We start from the raw sequence: 27978 nt of genomic DNA on the forward strand, positions 1-27978 counted from the left end.
ATGCAAAAAAAAAAACCCAATACTACAAAAATTACATTTAATTTAAATTTTTTTTAGGAAAAAAAAAAAAAAAAAAAAAAAATATATATATATATATATATATATATATATATATATATATATATATGTATATCATGTGGATTAAGCAGTGAGATTATGTCGTCTAGTTTTGATTCAGACCATGATTTCTTTGATTTATTCTTCCACTGCATGTTTATTCAGGGTGTTGACGGCCCGAAAGCCTACATCGCAACTCAGGGTCCGCTCCCAAACACGGTCATCGACTTCTGGAGGATGAACTGGGAGTACAACGTCGCTGTGAGTGTGATCCACCGTATAGGAGAGTCGTTATTTAGGTGCTGGGAAGGTTACACAAACATGAACCAGAGTAAAAACAGGCATTTTAGGTTATATTCCTGCTTTTTAGAATTTTTTTTTTTTTTTTTTGTATAAAAATCATTTTCATGAGTCAAAATGATGTGTCTGACCTAAAAATATATTATTTTTCTCAGGAGAATCTGTTAAAATAAAACCAAATTCCTTCACAGAATCATACATCGTACGTATAGAACACAAACAAAGGATCAAAGTTTTTATGAATCACAAAATTTATTTCAAAGAATCTGTGAAAAGTGTGAAATATTCCAGTTCTTATGTTTTTTTTATCCATATCCATTTGAAATTCAGAGTTGATCCATTCAAGTACCTTCATTTTCGAACAAGAGGTGATCAAATCAAGTCGAAAATCATTTATAAGCCGTCTTGGCGCTCTAGTTTAGCACGAACAGGAAGCCACAAACGTGTTACTTTGTGTGAAGGGTTAAGGTCTCAGAGTTGACTCTGCATGAATGTTCATGTAGGTCAAAACATACTCAAGAAATCATGTTTGAAAGCTTTTAAAAACGAGCAGGCAAAGCAGTAATATTGAATTTCAAGGTAACACTTTATTTGAAGCGGGGTGAATAAGCCTGTCATGACACTGTCATAAACATGACATAACACCTCTCATGAACATGAATAAGCCTTCATGAATATTTATGACTGTTGTCATAAAGCGTCATTCGGTAAATTATGACACTTTTAATACAAAGTTGACATGATTCAATCTTGACATTAACCAAGAAATAATTACTGACATAAATTTGTTATAAAAGTATTACTGATTGCACTTTAAAAATTAGGTAACTTTATGTTATTAAAGGTAAAGTTTAAACAGTAATGATTTCCTGGTTAATGTCAAGTTGTCATAACAAAGACATTTTGAATAATGTCAACTTTGTATTAAAAGTGTCATAATTTACCGAATGACGCTTTATGACAATAGTCATAAATATTCATGAAGGCTTATTCATGTTTATGACAGTGTCATGACAGTCTTATTCAACCCCCTTCAAATAAAGTGTTACCAATTTCAGTATTGGGGCCAGCGAGGGGCACAGCATGATATTAACTATTTTAATGTTTTATGAAATAAAACGGCTGCAAATCTAAATGATGATCTGTATTTGTATTTCTATGTGTATTTACTCATTCATATGCACATTTCCTCATCTATGTATTCTGTACAGTTGTAGCAACCTCCTGAACGGTGTTTGTTAAAATGATTCAGGATTACAGGCATCATGAAAATGTGTTGGAAATCGTTTCCTCGTATCAAAACCTGCACAAACACAGCGTGCTCAGATCATATTAGGCATCTCTTGCCAAACATGCAGTGTTCAGCTTTGTGCATGGATTGATTTGTATTAATTCCTCCTGTCTGTGTCTCTGCAGGTTATTGTAATGGCTTGTCGAGAATTTGAGATGGGAAGGGTAAGGCTGTGACTCGTGTCAGTTCAAAGTGTTTGCACAGATATCTCTGTTTTTATTGCCTCCATCGAAGCTGCGGCACGCCGTCTCTGCACAACCTTCAACAAAATCTCAAAGAATTATTTCCCCCCCCCCCTCCCAGGGTTTCATTCTTTAGCATTACTGTTGAAGGTTGTTTATCCTTGAAGATTTTCAGATTTTCTAGCGTTTCTTTGTGGATGATTTTGCCTCTCCTGCATGTACTGGAACGTCTTTATATTTAAAAAAAAAAAAAAAAACCTTGAATAAATTTCAATTGATCCACATTTGGGTTGAAATAAATTGCTTGCATTTCCTCGTCTGTACACTATTATGCCCATATCTGATGAGGTATTTAAATAAGCAGCTTATGGCTGTGGGAGGAAGATTAAATCAACTTTGCGTATTCGATTGTGTTTATTTAGATTGATTTGAAAAAATCTTTCTAATCTGTTCAAGCACAGCATATTTTAAAAACTTTCATGCATGATTAATTAAAGGGGAAGCGGTGTTATAGCAAGAAAACTTTAAGTTACAGAAAAGAAGAAAACCATTCCAAGAGGATAGTTGACAGATTTCTGTCTATTAAAAAAAAATAAAACTAAGAATCTGAAGAGATGTGACTATATAAAATCAGAATTTAATATTTGTGTAAGACAAAATGAACGCAAACAACAACAACAACAAAAAAACTGATCAATATATAAATGAATCGCAAGTCTTGTTTGTACTTTTTCCCTCACCAAACATCCTTCAGCAGTTGAGAGTCCACGCTTGTCAAAATAGAATTTTCTGTCTTTTTCTGCTTTAATTCTCTCTGCCTTTGTTCTTGTCACTTCGATTGTGTACTTCAGACTACAAAAGGTTTGTGTGCGCAGGAAGCAGCGGCATCTCCCTTTGTGGTAACGGCTTCTCTGTTCTGCTTTAGAAAAAATGCGAGCGGTATTTTCCATCACGAGACGAGGAGCCCTTGAGTTTCGGCCCTTTCAGAATCTCCTGTGTAAGTCGAGCAACGTGCGATATTACAGGCGTGTGTTGAAAATAAAGAGAAGTGTTCATCTCACACTTTGTGTTGTGATGTGTGGCTTCGATCAGGGATTATTAAAATTTTTTTTTTTTTTTTTCCTTTATCTTTGTTTTCAAGGAATCAGAGCAGCAAAGAACGGACTACTTTATCAGGACTTTGACGGTGCAGAATAACAACGTAAGTCCTAAAAGAACCAACGATCACAAGTCTTTGTGTTTTATAGTTCAAGAAAAAGCATGAGCTTTATGTCTTTTAAATAAAGCTGGAAAGTGTTGTTTCTCTTTAACTCTAACACCCCTAAATGAAATTCAGCGTAATCAGGTGCCTTAAATACAGCAGTAAATCGTCAATTTGTGTTGCATAATCTCAGTAGACGCTCAGCTGTTCTGTGAAGGCCTCGGAGGGTGTGGAAAACTAACTCTGCATCAACCCATGCACACACTTTCTATGATGAAACATAGTGGCGACAGCATCATCCGGATGCAATTTTTTTTTTTTTTTTTTTTAAAGCAGGAAGTGGTCAGAGTAAATGTAAAGGTGGGTGGAGCTAAATACAGGGCAGTCATGAGAAAACACTCCTGCTAAAGACTGGAAACAGAGGTTGACTTTTAGTAACTTGAACCACACAAAAAAAACTTTTATTTTTAAACTGAGAAACAGAAGACAGAAGAATCAGAACATTTTTATGTTGTCTGTTTTGTTTTTCCTATATTGATGCGTCTTTTCTTGGAAAAAAAGAAAAAAAAAATCCAATTTCTGTTCCCCACTGCTGCTTTCGACTTGGACATTTTGGTCTTCATGGCAAGATGTTCAGAGGGCAGTAATTTCGATCCGAGCGTACAGAATCCCAGTCTGAGTTCAACCCTAAAACCAGCTGAGAACGTTGACATTCACAGATGCTCACCATCCACTCTAACTGAGCTACTTAGCAAAGAAGCTGCAACAATTTCAGTTTCCAGATGTGCAAAGCTGGTAGCGATGTGCCCTGGAAGACTTGCAGCTGTTGCAGCAAAATGCGGTTTTGTATTGGCTTAGAGTGGGGGGGCTGAAAACCCATTCCACTCTTCAGATTTTTAGTTATTTTTTTGTTGTAAAACAAGGCAGAAAACCAAATTCTTTAAGTTTTAACTATTTATTCTGCCCTGCAGGAAACACGGAGGATATCTCAGTTCCATTACATCAACTGGCCTGATCACGACGTCCCATCGTCGTTCGACTCCATATTGGATATGATCGGACTGATGAGGAAATACCAGGAGAACGACGACGTTCCTATTTGTGTTCATTGCAGGTAAGCTCACGCAAAAATAGCAAAAGATAGGTGATTATTATAACACGTATTACAATAGCTTTGTGCTATCGTACTGATCAAAAATAATTATTAGCAATTATTAAGAACCCATAATTATTAAAGAGATTGCATTGAAAGAATGAGCGTTCAAGTTCACCACTGCACATGTGTTTGCTCACAAGCGCACAGGCTTGCCCCCATGTGTGTGTAATAAGCTGTAATGAGCAGCCTGGGGACGTTTCCGGGTTCCTGTGTCACCCAGCAGGACTCAAAGCTGCGTGTCTGTTTCTGTGAAGATGCTTTGTGTGGGCTGATGTGGAGACAGCCGGCTCTTTAGAGTCACAGCAAGCTGTTTGACACCATGAGATCAGGTTTTATGATTTTATACATAAGCAGCGATTAGCCTCTATAGCTTCTGTCGCCTTCCTGTCTGCAGAAGGTGTTGCTCTGCTTTTTAAACATAATTTTTTTTTTTTAAGTGTATATTGCCTGGCCGCTAATAGAAAATAAAGCTAGCATTTGGAGAGTTTTCATCTTAGCCGTAGGATTAAAACTCTCGTGTGTGTGAGTGCTTTCTTTGATGGGATCTGTCTGTGTGTGCAGTGCAGGTTGTGGGAGGACGGGGGCTATTTGTGCCATTGACTACACGTGGAATCTCCTCAAAGCTGGGGTATGCAACAAATGCGAACCTTTGACACCTTACTCTTCACATCAACCTTAAAATCCAACGTCCGGTCCGATCTCTTTCTAGAAAATTCCAGAGGACTTTAACGTTTTCCGGTTGATCCAGGAGATGAGGACGCAGCGGCACTCTGCTGTCCAAACAAAGGTTTGTTCTTTCTTCTTCTTCTAACAGCATCCAAAATAGATTCCTTTATTTAGGGAGGCATGACATCACTTCTGATGTCACAACGTGTGATGAAGTGATCAGTAAAAATATTACAGATCATTTAAAATGATCATTAGATTATTATTTTAAATGATCTGTAATATTGGTGGTTCACGACTTTGCTGTAGTTGCCTTCCAGTTATCTGCTGAGGTTGGACTCACAATTTGAATAAAAAAAAATTGCATCCTTCCCTCACTGCTATCTTTGCCACTGTGTAATTGGAGTACAATGTGCTTGATAAGCGTTAGCTGAATGAAAAATATTACATTATTTTCCTGTTTTTTTTTTTTTTAAGTAGGCAAAGAACAGATTCTTTTCCTTTTGTTTTTCGTTTTACTTTCCAACCAGTTCGCTATCTCAAAACTGGCTAATCCTGGTCACTTATGCAGATCATCAGTATTTAGGAAATGCATTTATTATGATTTTATTATTATAACATTATTGATTGGTATAAAGCAAGTTGGACCCAGTTACATCGATTTCTTTCATTTTAAGACGGACTGGATTTGTTTCAATCTGCTGCGGTCGTCTTCCCTGATTCTTGTCTGACTTTTCCTCCAGGCTGTTTGAATGTCACAACATTCTTGTTTTGCCGGTTGAGGCTGTCACGCCGGTATTTTTGAAGTTTGTTTCTTGTAAATTTCCATACCGTGCAGATGGGACTTTTTTTTTTTTTTTTTTTTTAACATGTTTTAGATTTATGGCCTCTTCCTAAGAGAAACATTCAAGATGAATGAGTTTTTCAATTTAAACCGAGTCACTGAATCTTTCAATTGTACCATCAACATTTTATTCCTCTGCTTGGCCTAACTCACTTTGCCCTTATCCTCTCTCCGTCTAGGAGCAGTACGAGTTGGTTCACAGAGCAATCGCTCAGCTTTTCGAGAAACAACTGCAGCTTCTGGAGAGCCCCACCAGCACGCAGATACATGATGGCATGGTACGACACGCTCACATTGCACTGATTTCGTCTGGTGTTGGAGAGACAGGATGTGGCTGAGTAACACTTGGAATAGGAAGAAGCCAAATAATTAGTCACAGGGGGGATAGAGGGAAGGAGAAAAGGAGGAGAGTCTGCTGTCTGCAAAATCAGAAGATCAGGAGGTTTTGTGCCTGAAGGAAAAAGATCTTTTCGTTCAGGCTAATGCCAGACAAGCTCCTCTGTTGGAAGAAAAAAAAAAAAAAAGAAACTTTTGTTCTGTCTGCCACCACTGACCTCATTGAGGCTTTTTTTTTTTAATGCTGTCTTCCATCATCCCGAAAACATGGGTACAAACCGATCTCGTATTGTTTCAGAGGCGATTCGGAGTCAAAAAGTTAATGTAACGCTTCTCTCAAATTCGCAGAATTGAGATGAGTAAAACCAGGTGATTATAGGTGATTTTCAAACCTGTAACTGCACACAGTTTTCCTATAAACCAGCCCTCTTACTGAAAACCCATGATGCCCCCATCACCGTGTTTTACAATGTGAACTTTGTGCTCTTCCTAGTTTTCTGCAACACTAAGTTGTTTGCACAAAGAAAAGTTTCATTTTCGTCCCTCGGACCAGAAAAACTTCACACATGCTGGTTTGTGGTAAGCCAACATGTGGATAACAAATAAACATTGTTTTATTTATTGGTAACAGAATAAAATGGGCTGAATGCATCCAAAATGTTACACTTTGTTACTTGTTCATTTAATCATGTAACTTTTTTTGTCTTCCACTTTACAATTATGCATTACCTTCTGTGAGTTTAGGACATAAAAACCCAGTTGGATAGTTGTTCTAATGTCAGAAGTGAAAAAGTTCAACCTCTTTTAGCGCCATATCATGCCTCTTTCTTCTTTTAAAGCTGGCATAATGTTGTGAGGGCTTACGAAATGTCTGCTTGCAGGGTTTGGTAAGATTACCACATGATTTCAATATCATCACAACTTGCTCGGAGTCTTCCTCACAGTTATCTCTTCGACAACTGTTTGTGATGTGCTTCTGTGCAAACAATAGGAAGATTGTAATGTCTAAAAACCACAGATGATGAGAGTTCTGGCAGCAAACCAGACGACTTCCTGCTCAGGAAGCGCTGACTTCGATGCACTTTGACTGGTAAGCGAGAGACACCAGTCCTTTGGGAAAGGGCAACAAATCTTTCAGTCTTTAAAAATACAGAGTATCCGTTTTCCACAGTGCGTCTTTGTCTCTGAAGGTGAACCAGGATCTTACTAAACATAAGATACTGTATTACAGTATATAAAAAGAGAAAGGAACTGGAAAACGATGACTTTCTGTCGCACGTTATTAAACAATGTTGCTGGGTGCAGCTGATCCGGCTGTTTCTCTGCAGAGATCACATCCCGATGAGAGCGACGCTCCCACACGCCTCCGCTACGTCTGAGCCGCCAGATTTTTAATTTGCCCTCCCCGGATCTCGCAGCGGTGTTCGGAAACGTTCAGGATTGATGTGTGGATGATTCCAAAACAATGGCTGACAAATCTAACAAGAAATAAGTCTGCACTAAATGGAAACGGTCCTTATTCCCCTAAAAACATCACATTAAGGTTCTTTTTGCATGGAAAACTATCTTCGATGTTCTAATGAAACCTACTCATTACACATTAATTTGTGTTGTTTGATGCAATAAACAAGAGCAAACAAAAACAATTAAATAATTTCAATATTCCTACAAGAGTAGGACATGACAAAATAACAATAAAATGTGACACTTTAGTACATTGTTGCATTTAAACTCTTATTACATTATGTTTTTCGCTGCCGATTAAAACTTCTGTTACTTGTTTGGTAGTCCAAAAACAAACTCCTGTCTCAGCCCACCGTTTATCGGAGAGATGATCTGACTCGGTTCCTTCGCAGACTGACTCATGTCCAGTCAGCCATTGTTGGTGATTACGACGCCCACACAAGGTGCTCCACACGGCAACGGGAACAATGAAGCCTACACATACGCGCATCCCACACTCGTTTCTGCGCTCGACGGTCTCCCACCAAACATGTTCGCGTACGTGTCCGATTAGTGAGCCACAGCTCTGGACGTTTCCTACCGGAGGTTCAAGTCTAAGAGTTTATAAGAGTTTATGACCATTAAGGTTTTCGCAGGCGAAATAAAAATAAAAGCAAGAGAAGAAGAAAGAAGAGTAGTTTGGAGGAAGGCGGTATCTTTCAGAACAGTTTTGCTGCAGTCACTTGTAACTTTTACTCTTAGAGCATCCTAAGGGGAAGAAACAAAGACTAGAAAATGAATAAAGTTTAGCCATAAACTTCGAATTTGAAAAAGATGTGAGTTTGTAAGGCGACTGTAGTGATGCTATTCAAATTTGGAAGAGTGGACATTATCATCCTGATCACTTTAACAAAGTTTGAAGCTAAATCCCCAAATATTTGTGTTATCCATTTCATGATGTCACTTTTAATTTTGACCTTGAAACATTTTATAACAGGTTTTAGTTTCTTGCCTATTTTCCTTACAGATTTTTTTCATAAGCTTGAATTTTTTTTGTTTGTTTTTTTTGACATTCTGCACCTTTTCTGTTCAGAACTTAAACATAAAGTTAAGTAGATGTAAACATCCATTTTGTTCTGAGAAATTCTGATTTATATTTCTAGAAACTTAACACATATATACTAAATCGGGACACTCAACGGAAAGATCATTTACAATTCAGCCAAGAAAAATGGGGCCAAAAATGGCTTTAGTTGAGGATGAATCTGAGAGGAATTTTTTTTTTTTTTTTTGTCTGTCCAGAACGAAAGCAGTCCGGACAAAACGAGCATTCAGTCAGACGAGGAACGATGGGACACTCCGCCGCCTAAACCTCCTCGGATTCGCAGGTAATACTTCGTCCTCCTCCTCCTGTTTCCCTGTTAATATTCCTACCAAACAAGCTAAACTCAACCGTTGAGAATAAACCAAGTCACATTCATCCTCCACAGAGATGAATTAACAGGTTCATCCCCGGGTTGATGAGTAGGCGGAACGCTGTTGAACATAGCAGAGGTGGTGTTATGTTGGGAGAAGAAATTAATAAATTACAATACTGTACGTTTCTCTCAGAGAAGCGGTTCCTGGCTCCTGTGCTCTGAATCAACGCGCAGATGCAGCCAGCCTTTGGTTTTTCAGTAAGCCTTTGTTTGGCTGGTTATGGCTACCAGAGGCAAAGTTGTATCTATAAATCATTTTTGCAACTCGCTGCAACACTGTGCAACTCTACATAAGGTTGGATACAACAAGACCCAAGGCGAGTTAAAGTTTTCATCTTTCTCTGTAAACAAAAAGCCTTTAAAGGACATCCAGACGCTTTGTTTCAGACACCAACTCTTTGATATGTTTTATATATATGAATACATAGTTATCCTCTTTTTTTTAAAAATATATTATTTCTCTCTGTTTCTTTTTCATCTTGTTTTTTGCTCATTTCTTCCCCCTCTCTCCTTCCTTCACTTGACATTTTTCTACTTCAGCTGTGCAGTATGTGCCCATCAGGGGTTCTGCTCCACTTCTTACAGTCTATCCACAGAATGCATTACCCTCCCCCCCCCCATTACATCTGGCCAAATTTAACAATTGACACCTTTTTTAACAAGGTTGGAGGATGCCTAAAAGTTGCCTCAGCACTAAAGCTTTAATGTCTGAGAGGATGTCTTCTTGCCAGGAGGCAGTGTATCATTTCATATCTTGTTACATAAAGTTCTGACAAGAAATGTTTGCTTTAGCACCATATTGGGTGGTGGTTGTTCCTCTGCTTGATCATTTGTGGCATTTAGTGAATTCATTGTTTGCACATGCAGCTGCAGCAAAACAGCCTAGATATTTTTGAAGATGGCGTCTTAGGTTTAAACTCGCCAACTAGATTTAAAGGCTTTTATTTCTGTTAGTTTCAGGCTGGCAGATTACAACGGCTTAGGTCATATCCATGTCCAAAGTTGAAAAATGTTCAAAAATGATTGAAATAGATTGTAGGAATGGCGATTTGTCCAGCAAAAAGTTAATTCTAGGACAAACATTGTCAAAAATCAGAAGCTTGATCTAGACGTAAAGTACTTGGAGATGTAAAACGTTGTGACAGTCCCTGTAATTCTCTGATGAGAGACCACTTTAGCCAAAAAATTTTAATTAAGAGAATTGAATTTTTTGACAAAGAAAATGGATAAGTGGAAAATTCTGGCATCATTCAGATAAACGTAATTATTCGTGCTCCATTTCTGACCAGTATTATCATTAGTTCCCCCATTTCTCCTCGTAACTGTTTCCCATAATATTTTATATTAACAAGCTGTGCAGTTGCTTTGTAAAAATCAGTGAAGGGAAGCAGCTAAAAGTCACAACATGTCAGCCATGTTCATTGTCTCCAACCTAAAAAGTAACGACTGGCTAATATTACATGTTGGTAATTAAAAGTCAGAACATAAATATTTTGTAACCTCTCATTCATGTGGCTCAGACACTGAAAAAAAAAATCAAGGCAGAAGAGCAACTGCCTATTATGAGTAAACATGTTCAGTTTAGTTTAAATGCATATTAGCAGATGTTTTTGTACAGAGTACACATCAGAAAGTAAAAGTTACTTTAAAGTTGTTTTTGGAGAAATTTCACATTCTCAAACATTTGTCTCAGCGTCGTTTCTTTTGTCAGGAAAATATTTTTCTGTTACCACTACACCACCAACCATTCTTGAGGTAAACAAACTCAACCGAAGTTCTAGTTTCATAAATATGACGGCATCCGATATACATTTTTATTGCTTTCTCTTATCAAATTCAGACTCTTCTACTCTTACTTTCCTTCCCCCCCCTTTTTTTTTAAACTAACTGGTTTGATGGGAAACATTTTCCAGAGCTCCTAATTTTAGGATGTGGCTGTAAGTGAGCTGTTTACTGAAGAGCTTCTTTCCTGTTCTTATTAAAACACACAAATTTGAAGTTTGAGACGCAGCCAAGAGAGCAAGATTTCCTGGAAGTGGGACAGAAGAGGGTATTCTGGGTGTCTCTTACGCCTCTTGTCCTCCTCTGACGTCTCAGTATGCCTCCTCTGTCTCTCAAGAAGTAATGTGACGAACTTATTCAAGCCTAATCTGCTGATGGTACGAGCTATTTTTATCCAGATAAGCCACGTTCTGCCAGCCGCACTCCCACTGGGTCACTTTGGTGAGTGTGTGTGTGTTTAAGGGAAATTATAGTTGCGTGTGTGTGTGTGAGAGAGAGAGAGAAGGAGGGAGATACAGCAGGAGTGGAGTCATAGCTTTGTCACGTGCTTATTTCCACCACACTCGGCTTTTAGTCCTCAATAGCTCCTCAGTTCTCGCTCGGAGTGCGTTTCCAACATCTTAAATATTGAAAGAAAAGAGCCTTACTTGTCCGGCTCGACGGAGTGAGGGAGCGACCTAAATATGTGTGACGGTTTGCCACTTTTCTTGGTTGTCAGTGTGAATCTATTGAAATGCGACGGGGGACAAGCAGACGTCTTTCTCAGCTTCCCGTCCGGAGCGTCTACGAAAGCGAGCAGCAGAAAGCGTGCCGCTGTTTAAAACGCAACGCGCTCTCTGAGGAGAACTCAGAGTAACATGTAGGAGTTACTTAACAGATGCCTTTGTTAATCTTATTATGAAGTGTTTGAATCGTCCCTCGCTACATCACATTTCGCTTCCAAGCAGCCAAACCTTTTTCCTGACCTTTTAAGCTGATCTTCTCCGTGGTTCTCTGAGGTTTCTGAATCTCCCTCGGAGTTTTTCTTTGGACGAGTGATGCTTCGGTCTGTCGAGGTGAAGGAAGGGCTATGCCAGAAAATAAACAAGTTCATGATTTACCAGTGTATAGTGTTCCTAACTTCACCTAAGATCGTGAGATATGGATTATTATTATTAAAAAAGAAATTACACTGAAGACAATAAGCTGATGGATGACCTTTCTTAATGAGAAAACATTGAGGGTTTTTTTTTTCCTGCAATTGTTCATTAGGCAATTTAGTTAGTAAGGATTGAAAGAGCAACTGAAGTCCAGAGAAAGCTTATAAAGTTTATTTAGACCACTTTAATGGACTAGGAATAAAGATAAGCATGGCTGGAGCGAACCATTGTTTTAGTAATCAAGTATTCCTTCGATTATTCCGACAATTAATTGATTTTTCATTTAACAACTTAAGTCGTTTTCATACAATATTTGGAAGACAGAAAACGATTCAAATCAATTCCTTTTTTAAATAAGGAAAGAAACATTTTCTTGCCTAAAAGACAGCAACACATTACTTTACTGACTTAACATTCAATAAACTTCAAAAATACAAAATACTACTTGTACAGTTTTTGTTAACTTACTGCTCTGAGTATGTTTTTTTTTTTTTGAAAATGGCGTCTTAGCAATAGATGAGTTACTTAAGTTAGTTGACGATTATTTGAATAACGTGTTCATTATGATTAATTTGATCAATCGTTTTCTTGTGCTGGTTTTGGTGTCGGTGTCGCTCGTTTCTAGAGAACAATGATTTCTGTCCCCTAGAAATCATTCAAGTTTAATCTCATGTAGCTTTATACAGATAATCCAAATCCCTACAGAAGCGATCAGCGTCACCGGAAGTCGCCATATCGTTTTTTTTTTTCCCTCTCGAGGCAACAAATATGATAAAAATTAGATATCCGCTTGGGTGTTTTTTTTTTCTTTATTAAAGAAAGCAAAAGGATAATGTTTAGCCTAATGTGCTACAGTTTCCAGTAGGTGACTTTTGGGATTCAGCAGGACATTATCACAGTTTGAAAAGCTCTGCGCTTCAAAAAAACAAGACTTAATAATAACTCGACGTTCTGACTTTTACGGTATTTGCGAAGGAAATCAAACATCTCGTGGGCTTACTTTCTTCAATGTCTAACAGCTTCCTCTGCCTCAGCTGAGCGTAACGCAGAGGCAAATAAACAGTGAGAAGCTCAGCCGTTCGCAGCCTCTTTCAAAGAATAAGCCAGTGACAGCTGTACTCCAGAAACTTAGGCTTAATGACAAAGGCTTTTATGGCCCGACTGCCGCACAGAAGGAAAGGAAATCCCCTTGTGCTTCTAGCCTGTCTGACTTTCTGTCTGTCTGCCTTTGATCCACGCAGCATCATGTGCAGTCACTCCTGCCTCGGCTCTAGCCTCAGTCATGTGCTCTTGAATTAGCACACCACCACATCCTTTCGCTGTTTCTCCGCACCGCTGCCGTTGCATGCGCGTGTAAACGCCCGTTTTGGGGGAGTGGAGCTATGCCTTGGTGTGTAACTTTGTATCCTGTGTGTGATTCACACCTATATGCAGCTGAATTTGTGCGACAATTTAAAGCTCTGCGTGACTACTTGCGCATTTTAGAGATCTCTTTCTTTCTTTCTTTTTTGCGGGTAATTTATAATCCCTGAATCTAAAGTTTGTTAAAGAGAAATAAATCAGATTCTAAGGATGTTTTTTCCAGTTTGTTCAGATACTATTTTTACTGTAAATCCACAAAATATGGGCTGAAAACGTTCTGGGAGTCGAACCCTGAAATCTGGGAACATGTAATTTGTCTCAGCAGAGCAACTCTAGACTTTTTACTGCCAGACGTTTTAAAAGTCTGCCCTCTAGTGGTGATATCTGAGGAATATTCCTTTTCCCCCATTAAACGGTGTGAAACAAGTGGGATGATTGTAAAATTGTCTTTGTACCCTCTTTCCATCAGAAAGTAATCATTTTCTTCCTCTGTGGTTTGGCGTAGTTCGCAGGTGGAAGGCGACGTTAAGGAGGAGATTCTCCAGCCCCCTGAGGCTCACCCCGTCCCCCCGATTCTCACCCCGTCTCCCCCGTCTGCTTTCCCCACCGTCACCAACGTGCGGCAGGACAACGACCGCTACCATCCCAAACCTGTCATACATGTCCTGGATACCACGCAGCGCAGCCTGAAAGAGGTAAGCTGAAATATATATATATTTTTTTAACATATTTGTTCGTTTTACGTGTGACTGAAGGATGTGTAAAAAAACGCATGAAAGACAGAAGAGAGCGCAGCATTTCAGTAAAGTTAATTTAAAATGTTATGAACATAAACTTAATGCTAACTGAACATTAAGTTTGTTTGTAGAAGCTTTGTTGTGCGTCCAAAATGAAATTAGATATGACTGAGGCTTTATTTACATAAAGATCTTTGAATAAAAAGTGATTTAAGAAAATTAACAAATTCCCCCAAGGTCTGATTCTCTCATCTCTTCTCCCACAAAGCAATAACAAACTCTACTGTGGCTCAGCTTGAATAAGGAAATGAGTAGATCTCATAAACTGTATGAATGTGGTTGGAAAACACCACAGGCCGAAAACAACAACAACAAAAAACAAACAACAATAGACTACATACTAAACTATTACCATTTATTAAAATATTTGTGCTGTTGGAATATGTCACAGGAAAGTTTTGTGTTTGTCCTTTCAAATTGTCTGTAAAAGTCCCCATGAGCCATTGTTGGATTTTTTTTACACCAACAAAACAAAATTTTACTCGCATATCACCAGATTAACCGAATGACCCACCAACAAAATCATACCTGATTGAGATACAGTCATGAATACAAACAAAGCTGCTCAGGTTTTACTCTCATCGTTTGACCGATTGTCTTCAAGTCCGACTGACATTAAGTTGTTACTGTTTCACAGCTTAACGTGCTTTTAAACAGATGTTGACTGCACCATAAAACCTGATTTGTTCTTGTCTTTACTATTAGCTTTAATTTATAGTTTTTAAATGGTACAAAATGAGAAAATGCTCTTGTAAAACAGACTTCCTAGAAAGGAAGCAACAAGTTCCAGAATTAGCTATGTGTGCCGAAACGTTTGGCTTTATTTATAATAATTATCAGGTTAAATCTAGGATTGTTTCATCCCATGCAGAATAAGGAAATCAAAGATTGCTTTGTTGGATGTTTTTTTCTTTCTGGAGATCACGCGTCTCGTTTCTTGCTGGTTACAGAACGAAGAAGCGAACAAGCAGCAGAACCGGTCCGAATCCAGACTCAACAAACCTTCCAGCCAATCAGAGCGCAGAGATCCGAATGTACAAAGCCAGAACCGGCAGACCCAGGTCTCGCACCTGGACCTCAATGACAACTACAACAGCAAATCCTCGTCGACGTCGACAAAGTCCGAGTCGGGCCCGAGCCAGACTCCGACGCCCTCCTCGCCCCTGTCGCCGGTCGTCGAGTGCTGCGGCGCCCCTCGGATCGAGAGGAAGCTCAGCATAGAGATCAAAAAGGTTCCGCTGCAGGAAGGACCACGCAGCTTCGACACCTCCTCCTCCACGGGAGCCAACAATTCGACCACCAGTGGTTCCACGCTGCAGAGGGCCCACGCCTTCAAAGCCCGGTCCGGTCAAACCCTGCTGACGTCCAGCTCTTCTCTGTCGGAGGACTCCGGGACGGAGGGGGGGTCGGGCAGATGCGGAGAGAGCCACTCGGACGAGGGCGTCCTGACCAGACCCAACCACCTTCCCGTGACGAGTGACGGCAAGGAGAAGACGCAAGACGCGAAACCCGGCCACGCGACATGGACGCACTCCTGCAACAGCCCAGAAAAACCGTTTCCCAAGACCTCCTCCTCCTCCTCCTCGGACAGAGCCGCTCCATCCTCCTCTTCCTCGTCCCACATATCCTCCTCCTCCTCCTCGTCGTCGTCCTCCTCCACTCCTGTCAGGACTGCGCTCAGTTTCACCAACCCCCTGCACTCCGATAACTCGGAGGAGGAGGGGAACGAGGAGATGTCCGAGCTGAAGGAGGGTCATCACAAAAACGTCTCCACGGCGACGGGCACCGTGACGACCTCGCCTCCCCTTGGGACCCAGCAGTCGGTCAGAAAGGTGCTGCCCATGTCCATCGCGGGGCAGACCATTCCATCACCCTCTGCAAGCCCAACAAGTACGTCAAGCTATTTTCACTTCCTAATTCAATATATGACCTCTTAACACCCTTTTGCTTATCCACTTACACACTTTTTCACTTTTCACGTTAAATAATTGAAATTTATATATATATATATATATTTTTTTTTTTGAAAATTAATATTATTCATTGTAGATCCAAAACTTCTCTATTAATTGAAAAGCATCTATTTTTTAAATACTTTTAGGCATGGTTAAACAAATTTATCTGCAGATGTAAGAACAGGATTCAAGTTTAAGAAATTAAATAAAAGTGATTTGGGTCTCTTCAGTAAAAGTGTCTGGAGTTACACTTATTAAAGTTTTGGTAGTTAAAATACAAATACTTTGTTGTACTTAACATTTTCCATTGCAAGAAATTTGTCAATAGTAATTTTACCTTGATTAAAACTCTAAAGTTTAATAAACAAATTTAGATCGTTCTTTAGCCTTTATGTATTACGTGTTTTTGTTGTAAAGCTGAGGGCTTTTCCTTCCAAACAGACCAACTTTGTGTTGGTCTGTTTTCTGGTTTGTGCTTCAAAATGTGGGGAAATTCAAGGATCTTTTGTTTTTGCAAGACACTCTAAATGTCAACAAATCCTCTTAACTTAGTTAAAGGAAAAAAAAAAAAACCTCATCATAAGACACGCAGGAAACATGAGTAGAAGCAGTGGGAACAATGTGCAGCACTATTACTCCATGTGTCTTGCTTAAAAGCATGACTTCTCACTAATTGGTTTGGTTTGCAAGGAATGCTGCAAGCATTTGCAGCCAAACATCTGTCCAAACTCCCTCCTCTTTCCTCCCCTCCTGTCTGTGTTTGTCCGAGCGATCGGTTCGGGAATGAGAGAGAAATCCTGCGGTTGTGTGTGAACTTGAGTGCATGTCGGATGGCTAAGGATCAACACTGCATGACACTGATTGGTGCCACATTTGTGCACGGCGGGGCTGAACAGAGCAGTGTCACCCTGTTGGCTTGTTTTGTCCTCTGCTGCCATGACTACAGGATGTGGGTTTAGTCAATTGGTTGTTTAAAGGCTGAAATTCCTCCTGATCTTTTATTGATTCTCTCTCTCTCTCTCTTTTTTTTTTTTATTTTATTTTTTCTACTTTAAGATTCTGGTTTATGGTGGTGGAGATGTTTGTTCTCGCCGTCGTAACGAGGGCTAATAAGGTTGAGCGTCTTGGCCTGCTTCGCTTTCTGGCACTCTTTTCGGCAGCGGCGGTTTTATTTACCGCTGGCTAACGGCGGCTGTTTGATTGTTGCAATGATCTAATGGCTGCTTGTTAATGAGGCGCGCTGAGCAAGCTGCAGCATCGTGGTGGTTGGATGAACTTTATTATTGAATTCATAACTAACAACAGAAGATGGAAGTTACTTTAAGCGGAGTCGCTCTAATCGGGGTTGGCACTAATAAGAAACTTGAAGACGTGTGGCTGCATTTTAGTCGTCTGAAGGATAAAATTATTAGCTTAGATGTGTGACAAAAACTAATAAAGAACCGAGCAGTGGTTTTCTATAATAAAGTAATTAAAGGCTCATTTTTACACGCATTATCAAGTAGCGTCAGCGAAACTACATTTTCTCCATCAAATCGAAAACGCTCAAGAAAAATACATCGGCTCTCGCTGGCGGGCGAAGCCTCAAGCTCGTTCTTCATCAAACAACCCAGCTAGAGCAGCAGTAAATCTGCAGCCTCGCTATAAACGTGTCGACTAATCCGGAACACGCACCCATAAAATATTAACACGATATACAAATAGATTAATATAATTTCAAACCTACACAGTGTGCAGGCATAAAACTTTTAAGATGTGAACTGCTTGTCATCGAGGCCTCAAATACAGTAATACTGATGGAGGGTGAATCTCTACAGTGAAAGAAAACATGCATAAATATTACTTTAGTGCTCAATCTTATGAATATTAAAATGCCACAAATCCCTCTCGACTAATAAATGATATTGGAAACAAGAGCAGCGTTTCAAATCACAGCAAACTACTTTCACTTCTCTTTCTCTTGTCGGCCAGTTGTTAACTTTCCCTCTCGTTTGCCCTCTGACCTCTTAACCCAGACTGCTGGGACAGTGACGACTCTCCTCCCCCTCTCCCTGAGAGAACCCCCGAGTCCTTCATACTGGCCACAGGTGCGTTTGTGTTGGTCACAGTCTTCAGGTGGGTGAATCTGCGGTGGCGCAGATTCACTGGGTTGCCTCCATGCTGTCGGCCATCTTTTCCCAGAGCCAGGTGGACCTGTGAGGCTGAAATACAAAGAAGAGATGTGTTCAAGTGGTTGGCTGGCGCCTTTTGGGTTGTGATTAATTTCAGCGCTGTGTGTGGAAAGGTAATGACGTTTTCCTCGTGTTTTGTGATGCTCTGCCATCCAAACGAACAAGTTGGAGCAGAAGTGGTGCTTTTCTTGGAGGCTTTACCACTGTTTCAACACTAGAGGGCAGCATTGACCACATGTCCCGTGAATTCACACAACCAACACTTGGTCTGATTTTGTCACATTAAGCCCACATTGTGTGATGGACTAACAGAAAGTAGGGCATCATTGTGGATTAGAAAGAAATGGGTACACCGTTTTTTTTGTTGTTGTTGTTTTTCTTTCAAAAAAAGTCTCAAAAGTATGGTTTAGATTTGTAGTAAATGGTTTATATGCTCTCTGAAAGTTTGCAAAAGTAAAGAATTACACTTTTTAATGTCTAGATGACATGAGGAAAAAACAAAGTCATTTTTTTTTGTGTATTTGGAGTTTTTTATTGTCTAAAAGAGAAAGATTAGTACTTCTGGTGAATACACGGCTTTTTACAGTAATTTTTGCTTAGTTGGCGTCGATTAACTTTGATTTCTGACACCTGCTGGTGTGTTACACTTAGATTTCCAGACTGATTTTAAAAATTGTGTTTGAAAAAATCTTGAATTTTGACATTGCAAGTGTGAAGGAACCCTGATTACAGCTGCTGGTGTTTTGGTGACTTGGGGATTTTCCTTAGGTGTATCAGAGTAAAGGGGACAGAGTAGAATCGCATGCCACATTTTTCAGATTGCAGATTTAAAAAAGAAAACTGCCTTTTCTTACCATCTTCCACTTGTGCCTCATTCTCCTTTGGTCCATCACAAAATAAATTATACTGAAGATGAACTGAAGTTGTGTGAACATCTTTTCAACGCGGGTTTATAAGACAGGACAGCAGACAAAGAATTTAAAACCCGAGGCGCGCTTTGGAGCGAAGGTTTAGATTTTCCTCTTTATGTTTGGGTTTGGTGAAGTCTGATTCTGAACGTAGCCCGAGTGTGACGAGTGCGTGACGGTATGTTCCTCTTTTCTCTTAACGTGTCCGTGAATAAAACTGTGAAACTGACCGAACGTCTTCCTCTCTCAGATCCCCTGGAAGTGAAAACGTCAGCCTTAGCTGAATGGAGCTGCTCACAAAAAGGTACAAACACTTCGGTTGACCTCTTCCCTCAGTTGTGGTTTTGGTTCTTTGCCTCGGTGTGTGCAGCAACGATCGTTTGTCTTCCTCCGGATTTGTCCGAGCGCTCACAGAGGTGAGCGGCGAAGAAAACGGAAAGCTTTCATGAATTAGCCGCTGAGCGATAATCGCGACAACAGTAGTCAGGGGCAGCTGTTAGAGAAAGCGTGTGAGTAAAGCAGATAAAGGAGAGGGCGAGATGAAACAACTCTGCGGAGAGGTGCAATAAAAATGAGTGCTGTGAGGATTGTTTAATGATTGTTAGTGCCAATTTACTGCTTCACCGGTTCTGGTGCAGGTCTGCGGCTTCATCCGAAGGGAATTACTCTTCGACTTGGAAGTGTTTTCACCGAGTGCAAATTTAATTTTAAGAAAATCAAGAGACTTCTTTTTATTTGGTCCCATCGAGTCCCAAACCAGTACTGCAGGGGAGGTATTTTCTTCCAACTGGAGATCGCTTTTTGAAACGGCATAGTGTTGCATGAAGGTTTTCAGCAGCTAATACAGTCTTTCTTTCACTGTGAATGTCATCGTAAAAAGGGCACAAAAACACAACACTTGATTAGATTAAGAAAATAATAAAGCCTGAGTGATAAAAGTGCTGCAGGTTAGGACTATGACTGCAGCTGACGTACAGTGCAGGAGGAAAAGGTTTTCTGGGTAATCATGTAAAAAAAAAAAAAAAAAAGTCTAGATCCGACCCCATGCAGTAACCGAGATCGGATCTAAAACATCTCCAGTCTGACTAATTTAACGTTTAAAAGCCAGACTTTTAAATCTGCGTGGGATTTACCTCCCTATAGTAGCTTTGATCAATTTTGCAACTTTTTAAAGAAGAACGTCTCACAGAAGCATGAGGATCTTCGTTGCAAATATTGTAGCTTTATCCACATTTTAAGTATTTGGTCAAAACATTTTCATTTGAATTAATATGTCTGTTTTTTGTTTTTATGTCCAGATGGCTCTGATTGTTCTGAGGCGTCGCCGGCGGTGTCTGCATCAGACGGCGGCACAGCAGGAGTTAGCCAAGTAGACCTGGGTGGGTAAGTGTGCCGTCAACCTTCATTAATATATTTGACATACTGGTTACCTTCGGTGGATTGCACAAATTACTCGTATTCCTTTTCCATATTTTGTGATTTCTGTGTCTTGTTCTTGGACTCTATTGTGCAACGCAGAATAGCATCAGACATACGAGTGTTTTTGAACGACCCAGTCAAAGTTCAGACCTAAATTAAATTAAGAATATTGATGTTCAAAGGTTCGCCATGCAATCTGCCATTTTACAAAGAAGAATTTACAAACTTATTTCAGTCTCTCAATGTGCAAAGCTGGCACAGAGACGACGTAAAAGACTTGCAGCTGTAATTTCAGCGAGCTGTTGTTCCACAAAGTGTCGACACTGCAGTTCTTAAAATATATCCAAGCCACTTCAGGTTTTTATTTGCAAAAAGAAAAAAGAAACATTCATCATTTTTCTTTTGCGTTCGTTATGTACCATCATTGAAGTTTGTGGTTGGAACGTGACAAAATGGGAATAAGTTTAGAGGGTTTCAAGGGCTACGAGCCTGGAAAAAAAAAAAAAAAGAATCGCAGCACATTTTCAGAGTGTTGCTGACGGACATATTTTTTGACGTGTGGCGTTTGCCTTTGCTGAAGGGAAATCTAGCTTTGGACCGCGTGTGCAGGAAACGTTTGGCTTTTCAGAGCAGGCAGAACGGAGGGAAACTTTCAGATGCCATTTATTCCGTCCAAAGAAAAGCAAACCCCGCTAAGAGCCTTTCTCCTTTCAGGGTTCGGTAACCGCTGCACTCAGCCCAAAGGCCCTCGAGAACCCCCTGTGAAGTGGACATGATGGAAGGATCCATCCACCATCGGCTGCTTTTCCTCGTTAGGATACGGAGTCCTGACTGGTCGGCACAAACAAACAAAACAAAACAAAAAAACAAACAAACAAAAAAACAACAAAAAAGAACAGGCTGGCACACAGGAAAAGAATATGAGACTTTTATTCCTGAGTTTTTGCTCCTCACAGTGTTGACTTCTGTAGAAGCTGACATGGGATCTCTCTCTGTTATACTGATAGCGGGCTAAAAGAAGAGCCTACTTTCTTCTTCTACTTCTCCTTCTTTTTTTTTTTTTTTTCTTCTTTTTTTTTTTACACTAAATGAAGCGAGATCTAAGAGACTCTTAAACAAGTTTCAAGCCAAATGAGAAGAAAAGCAACTTCATCAGGAAAAGCTAGAGAGCGACGAAGCAGATCTCTGTCCCAGAAGTGGTTCTGCTGCCTCCCGCTGAACGAACAATCTTCAAAGCGAACTTAGATAATCTCGTACTCATGATGCAACCTTTTCAGTTGGGTATGCAGAGGTTGCCTGGGTACTTTCTCTGACTTCTTTTGTATTGCTGTCTCTCTCTCTTTGTCTCTTCTTTCTGGTGCTACTTCACATGAGATCAGGATGGACACTGGAGCGTTGAGGGTTTTCCGCCATTCGGTAATTTTTCTATCGGGTTCCACTGTTTTCCATTTTTACGCCCTTTTTTTTTTTTTTTTGTTGTTGGCGTCCGAATGCTAACGGGATTTGCTAATTACACTGTTGAATAATGACACCCCTTCACTTAAGTTCAAAGAGTTTGATTTTACCTTTAAATCTAACTTTGAGTCACTAACGTGAGAATTTCCTCTTTTTTTTTTTTTCTTATGTGCTTTAATCTATTCCCTACCGAGTCTGAGAAACTCAAGTGCAGAAAGTTTTAATTTTTTTTTTTAAATTTATTTATTTTTTATTTTTTTCACTGAATCTGTCAGACCAATCAGTTAAATGTAGCCTGGGCTGCAAGATTGATGGAGAGTTTTTGAAACAGTAGAAAATTCATAAGTCATTTGCAAAATTGAAAATATCAATCGTTTATTTATCAGAACTTAAAATCTAAAAAAGAAAATTTGTGTTTCTGGTTTCACTTTTCGGGCCCCCCTGGTAAAGATTTGTCAAAAGCCTAAAACTAAATTCAGATTTTAATCCAGTAGCGCCATCCTACACTGAAATCAGAATTTTATTTAAGAATATCTGCTATTAATTAATATTAACAGAAAGAGCTCTAGTTGTTTTGTACTCGTATCAGTATTCCCATTGTTTGTGGAAGAGAAACGGGCCCACAGCATCACGGATCCACTACTGTACTTAACAGCAGGCACAAAACGGTTTTCAGCGTCTTCATTCTTTCACACCAAGCCCACCTGGACTGATTAATGTGGGAAAAGCTTAATATTAATCCTGTCTGACCAAAATGCACAGCTTCTGATCACTGTTCTAGAGCTAATAGAAACTTAGTAAATTATAAAGTAATGGACAAGTGTAAATTATGAAACGTCTAAGTTGCGTTTAGTTAATTGAAAGAGGGACCAACGATTGTTCCAGCTGTGACTTTGTTTAAAAACAATCTTAACTTTCGTCCCCTCGCTGAATAAATGTACTGACATTACATGCTGGACTTTTCAACATTTCTCTGTAAGAAATTGTTTCTCTAATAAAAGATGAATATTTTTTGGTTTTTTTATTTTTTTATTTGAACAGTTTCTCCACATCTTCACCAGGGGTGTCAGTAGCTCTGGCCAAAATCCTGTTACTGTTTTCGTCCTCTTTTTAAAAAAAAAAAAATCTTCTCACGGTATATCTGTGTTTCAGAGCCTGAATGTTACACCTGAAACACTTGAAACTGGGATTTGACAGAAATATTAATCCGCCAGCTGCTCCTCTCTCCCAATCACACACACACACACACACACACAGGCTAACCTGTGTACCTGTTAATGACCCTATAACACACCAGGAGCAGCTATAAAGACCAAGGACTACTGTTCTGTTCTGAATAACATCACCTTTTTTTTTTTCTTTTTTTTTCTTAAGCAACAGTTGCTATACAGTATATGCATAGTTTTTTTTCTATAAAGATAAAGAACTGTACAGAGCAGCTTAGATATGTAATGTTTCCAGTTTCTTTTTGCTATTCTTTAAATATTTGTATTAACAGAAGATGTAAGAAGTTCAGTGCATGATGATGATGATGATGATGATTCCTCCACATAGATAATGTAAGTTATTCTGATATCTTATGGTGAACATGTTCAGGGTTTAATTTTTGTTGTTGTTGTTTTCAGGCTTTATGGCTAACAGGTTAATAAATGTTTTAACTGGTGGGCAGAGCAGGAAGCACAGACCGCCTACTCGGCCCTGAATGATGACTACAGTGGGCTCTGGATAAGATTGTATTAATAATAATAATATTAATGATGGAAATAATAATTCATTGTTTTTGTAAATGATATTTTGAAAGTTATTTTTGTACACAAAGTTGTTTGTTGCGTCCCACATGCTCACTCAGCTTCTCCATTTTATAAAATCTCCCTCCCCCCCCCAGCTATTTTGTGCGCTAACGTTTTTTTTTTGTTGTCCTTCACTTAGCGTCTTAGGGTTCAAATTTTTCTTAAAGCTGTGATACTGTACTGATCGCTTCGATTAAGCAGATGTAAGCGGTTCAGAGTTACACGAAAAGAAAACACACACACACACACACACTCGCGCGGACAAGAGACACGGGCTATTTAACTGTTTCGTTTCCTCGTTTTTCTGTCCCCGCTTCGCTCATTTATGCAAACCTCAAACTCAGAAGGGAGCCCAACTGTGCCTTTTAAGCGAGAACGCCTCCCCTCCTCTCCAGCCTCTCCTTCAATCATCGTTGGACTAAAACGCGAGTTGATTCGCCGCCTCACCCTCCTGCTCCGCCACAGCACAAAAACACAGTCGGACCCACTCCAAAATGTTTGTATGTTGCAGAAATCAATCAGTAAAGATGAACCTAAAGTAAACATGCTCCTGTTTTTGTTTTCTCACTCGGGTTTTGCCAGTTGGATGAATGACGGTATGCGTGGACGGTAATCGTTTTAGGATGCAGACCAGATGAGCTTTTAATAATTCACTCTGACTTATGAAGTTATAATGCTGTCTAGTAAATTAGAATATGATGACTAGATAATGGATCATAAGTGAAGTGTTGGAGGGAGATTAATGAACATTTGTCAGGAAGACACCATGGTGTTTCTACACAGGCTTGAAAAAGGAAATCATTTTATGGGCACAAGGAAAAACGTCCAAATTAGGAAGAGAAAATTGAGCACAATTTATAAAATAAAGATTTAGCCAAAAATGTTCAAAAAGCATTTTGTTTTGTAATATTTTTCTTGTGCTTACTGGGCAAGACTATTTAGAGGTTTTTAATCATTCTGCTCTCTAAAGAGTAACATAAATACAACGCACTTACATAAGCTGGTTGATTAGTGCTCTGGCTTCGAGCATGCTCTCTGAAGCTCAACAGTGTTTAGTTTTCTGTTTGTTTTTGTTCCTAGAAATATTTTCAAACACTTTTTTCCATGTAAAAGAGATTAAAGCATGACTAATGCACAGTCTTTAACAAAAGATCATAATTTTCAACTCCACAAGTCATCCGTAAACTGGGTGTGGCTAAGATGCCACCCGGAGCAAAAAGATTTGCTTATTTTCCCAAACAAAATAGTTATCAAAGTTAACACTTTCTTGTTGGATGATGCATTCCAACATTTTTTATTTTATTTTATTTTATTTTTTTTAGTTTTATAAGTTGTGAAACAGCTGATCTAAGTTCAGTTAAGAAAATGAAATGTATAAAGATTTTCATTATCTTTTGTTTTTAAATCGGGAAAATGAAAGTGATTTTAACTGGAAAAATCATGACATAAGATTCGCTATTAGACCAGAGGTGATCCTAGTGGGGTCAAAGAGTTAAAATGACCTCAGAGGGAGCCAGTTCCCACGCTGAATCCTGAATCGGCCACACACACACACACACTGGTGAAAAATCTGGCAACACACCCCGCAAGACATGAAATCATAATTATAAAACGCATGACCTCTTGGTGTTAAACAATTGACATCTGATCCACATGCTCCTTTACAGCCTTTGTTAATGGACCATCCATCTTTTTTTAAGTGCATTACTGTAACTGTGAATTCTGCTAAAGGAAGAGAAACTGCACTCGTGTAAATTAATAACATCTAATTTAGATTTAAATTAGCTAAATTGAAGGGTCGGCAACTTTGTGTTTAAGGGCAGGGAATTAATTAGGCATTAACAGGATGCTTCATCAACAGTCCGGAAATCATTAATGCATCTTATTTACACTCATAACGTACACTAGAGGTTAATGCATGGCTTGAACGTCCTGATCTTTATGCTTTAATGATTAAGAATATTTCATAAAGCTATTGGAATAATCTTACACAGCTCCACCCAAAGGTGCTTTTTTTTTTTTTTTTTTTTTTTTTTTTTTTAACCCCAAATACAGACTGAACTGTGTGCATAACTAAAACAAAAAAAAAACAAAAAAAATCCCCACCATTCTTTCTGGGAAAAACATCCAGAGGGACTGATCCAAGCTCTGATATTTTATTTGGCATACTATGAATTAAGAATGTTTCAAATGTAGCCAGGTTGCTACCTTAACTGGGACACCTCAGTTTCCCCAATGAGCACTTTAACTCGTTATGTAATGTTATAAATATAACCAGCTACAGCTGAGCGTGTGTAGCTGTAGCGTCTGAAGATGCCGCAAACTGTGTCAGCTCCGTTTGAAAGCATGTAGGAAATAGAAAACTTGCAGGAAATAACTGCGTTTGAATCAGAGTAACTCCAGTTCCCACCTCTAGCTCTCATCTGATCTCAACATCTGATGCGGTTTGCAATGTTAATAACTGGCTGTTGTTTGCTAACATTTTGCCTTTTTTTTTTTTTTTAATTGAAGAAAACATTTACAATTCAGTGAATCAGAGTTTAAACCTAGCCAGAAGATTTACAACCTCGTATAATAAAAAGTGAGAGTGATGAGCCTGCTGCTGTATATTAGATAAATAAAAAACAAACAAACAGAAGGCTTATCTTTTTAATTACAATAACAAGAGGGGCCGCATTCATACTGACTTGATTAAAACTATCGAAGAGTAACGCTTTGAATCAGATTAGCTGGCATCTGTCAAGGGAGAAAAGATATCCGAACCAACCTCATGTTATGTGAAAGTGATTGCTCCAAATGTAACAACTGGTTGTGCCAACGACTGCCATGGAGCATTTGTTAAAACTCGCAGAGTCTTTTAAATTAGCGAGGAGGAATTTTTGCTGAATTGTTTTATTTCAGCCTCACCACAAGATTTCAAGAATGAACAACCTATTTCATGCACCTCCACAGCATGTCAATCAGATTTCAGTCAGGACTTTGACTAGGCCACTGTTATTTTTAGGAAAAGTTGGACCAAGTTGATTTGGACTCCCGCCCCCCCCAATAAATAAAATTAAAACTGCATTTTGCATCTATTTAGGTTATCGTTGTCTGACTTCTAAATTATTTTCATAATCAATGAATACTAAAATGTGCTTTATTAAATCAAAAATATAGTTTACTAAATTGAGTTTTGATGTAGTTGTAAATGCATTTTTTTTTCTCTGACAAAATTACTTGAGTCAATTTACATTATTCAGTGTCTGAGATATTGAAATTACTTTAACTTTAATAAACAGAGAGGCTTCACTGATGTGAAAAACAGTTCCTTATTTATGCAGGCTAGCCCCGCCCCCTGCCGTCAGTCATAATCTAGCCACGCCCCCGATTCCATACTTGTCAATCAAGGCGAAGCCCCGCCCCCACATAGCTTGCACGTCGCGGAAAAAAAAAAAAAACAGCAGCATCGGCGGCCGTTGGGGAAGAGAGTAAATAGAGGGAGAAGCCTCAAGATGGCTGACTCGCAGGGCTCTGTTCACCTTTCCGGAGCTCTGGTTGTTGCTCCTTCTCCTTCCGCTGCCGGAGCTTCGGTCAAAAACGGACTCGGTAAGGCAACCGAGTCGAAGGGAGCCGCTGACAACCGCCCGCAGTGTTCCGGAGATTTTAGCCCACCGCCACCCAAGAAGGTCCGAGTCGAGGATAGGAGCGTTAAACCCAAGAAAGTCAGCAAGGACGGGGGTGATGGAAACAACGGAAGCGGGAAAAAGAAAACCCAACAGCTCACTAAGCAGCAGAATTGTAGTAGCAGTAACGCGGGCTTATGGAGCTTCAGCCCGGGTAAGACGAGCAGCAGCAGCAACCCTCCGGTGCCTGCTACCGATGGATCCCAGCCACTCAAAGTCTTTAAACAGAGCGATTTCTTCCTCCACAAGGCGCCTTCCTCGAAAACCAAGTGTAAAGATAAACAGAAGGAGAGAGAAAAAAGGAAAGGAGGCGGGGAGGAGAAAAAGAGACATAAACTGTTGGTGACCTCCGGAGTTGGGAATAATGTTACTAACAGCAACGACATTAAAGGATTTAACAACGTTTCTGCAGCGAAGAGAGAAAATGGAGATGTCCTGTTACCATCAAAAGGTAGGCCATTATAATTTTCTTTTACGTCTTTAATACCAGAACTTTCATGTTTCTAATAAGTAGTCTCGAGTTGTGCCCTTTTATAGCTTCTTGGCTGGTAGATTCAGCTATTTGAACATGTGGCCCTGAC

At 39.5% G+C, this 27978-nt stretch overlaps 2 protein-coding genes and 1 long non-coding RNA gene across 6 annotated transcripts in view; 2 read left to right on the top strand and 1 right to left on the bottom strand.

The window, feature by feature from the left end:
- Positions 1-192: 192 nt before the first annotated feature.
- Positions 193-22953, top strand: LOC106961675 (tyrosine-protein phosphatase non-receptor type 12-like). Of its 4 annotated transcripts, none has more exons than XM_015055564.1 (15): positions 193-318; positions 1774-1812; positions 2756-2827; positions 2972-3031; positions 4003-4145; positions 4749-4815; positions 4897-4974; positions 5877-5975; positions 8779-8864; positions 13743-13932; positions 14985-15924; positions 18005-18076; positions 19319-19372; positions 20367-20447; positions 21202-22953. In XM_015055564.1, the coding sequence occupies exons 1-15, from the start codon at positions 211-213 to the stop codon at positions 21261-21263; spliced, it is 2151 nt and encodes a 716-aa protein (XP_014911050.1). In that variant the 5' UTR covers positions 193-210; the 3' UTR covers positions 21264-22953. The 4 variants fall into 4 exon arrangements, with proteins under 4 accessions (XP_014911050.1, XP_014911047.1, XP_014911048.1 ...); XM_015055561.1 differs by having other exon boundaries at positions 214-318; positions 20367-20451; XM_015055562.1 differs by lacking the exon at positions 18005-18076 and having other exon boundaries at positions 214-318.
- On the bottom strand, positions 5980-17998 carry LOC106961677 (uncharacterized). Its single transcript, XR_001427823.1, has 2 exons — positions 16437-17998; positions 5980-6762 (listed from the first exon to the last, which is right to left on the bottom strand). It is a non-coding gene; the product is annotated as an uncharacterized LOC106961677 (long non-coding RNA).
- Positions 22954-27132: 4179 nt separating the features above from the next.
- LOC106961678 (round spermatid basic protein 1-like) overlaps positions 27133-27978 on the top strand; it is a 42957-nt gene continuing 42111 nt past the window's right edge. The window contains exon 1 of the mRNA XM_015055566.1: positions 27133-27848. Coding sequence (XP_014911052.1) covers positions 27227-27848 — 622 coding nt within the window. The 5' untranslated portion in view covers positions 27133-27226. The remainder of the gene's footprint in view (positions 27849-27978) is intronic.

The sequence above is a fragment of the Poecilia latipinna genome, unplaced genomic scaffold (assembly GCF_001443285.1).
Source record: "Poecilia latipinna isolate Pla-1442-1.1 unplaced genomic scaffold, P_latipinna-1.0 Scaffold1322, whole genome shotgun sequence".
In the NCBI taxonomy this organism is placed as follows: Eukaryota; Metazoa; Chordata; class Actinopteri; order Cyprinodontiformes; family Poeciliidae; genus Poecilia; species Poecilia latipinna.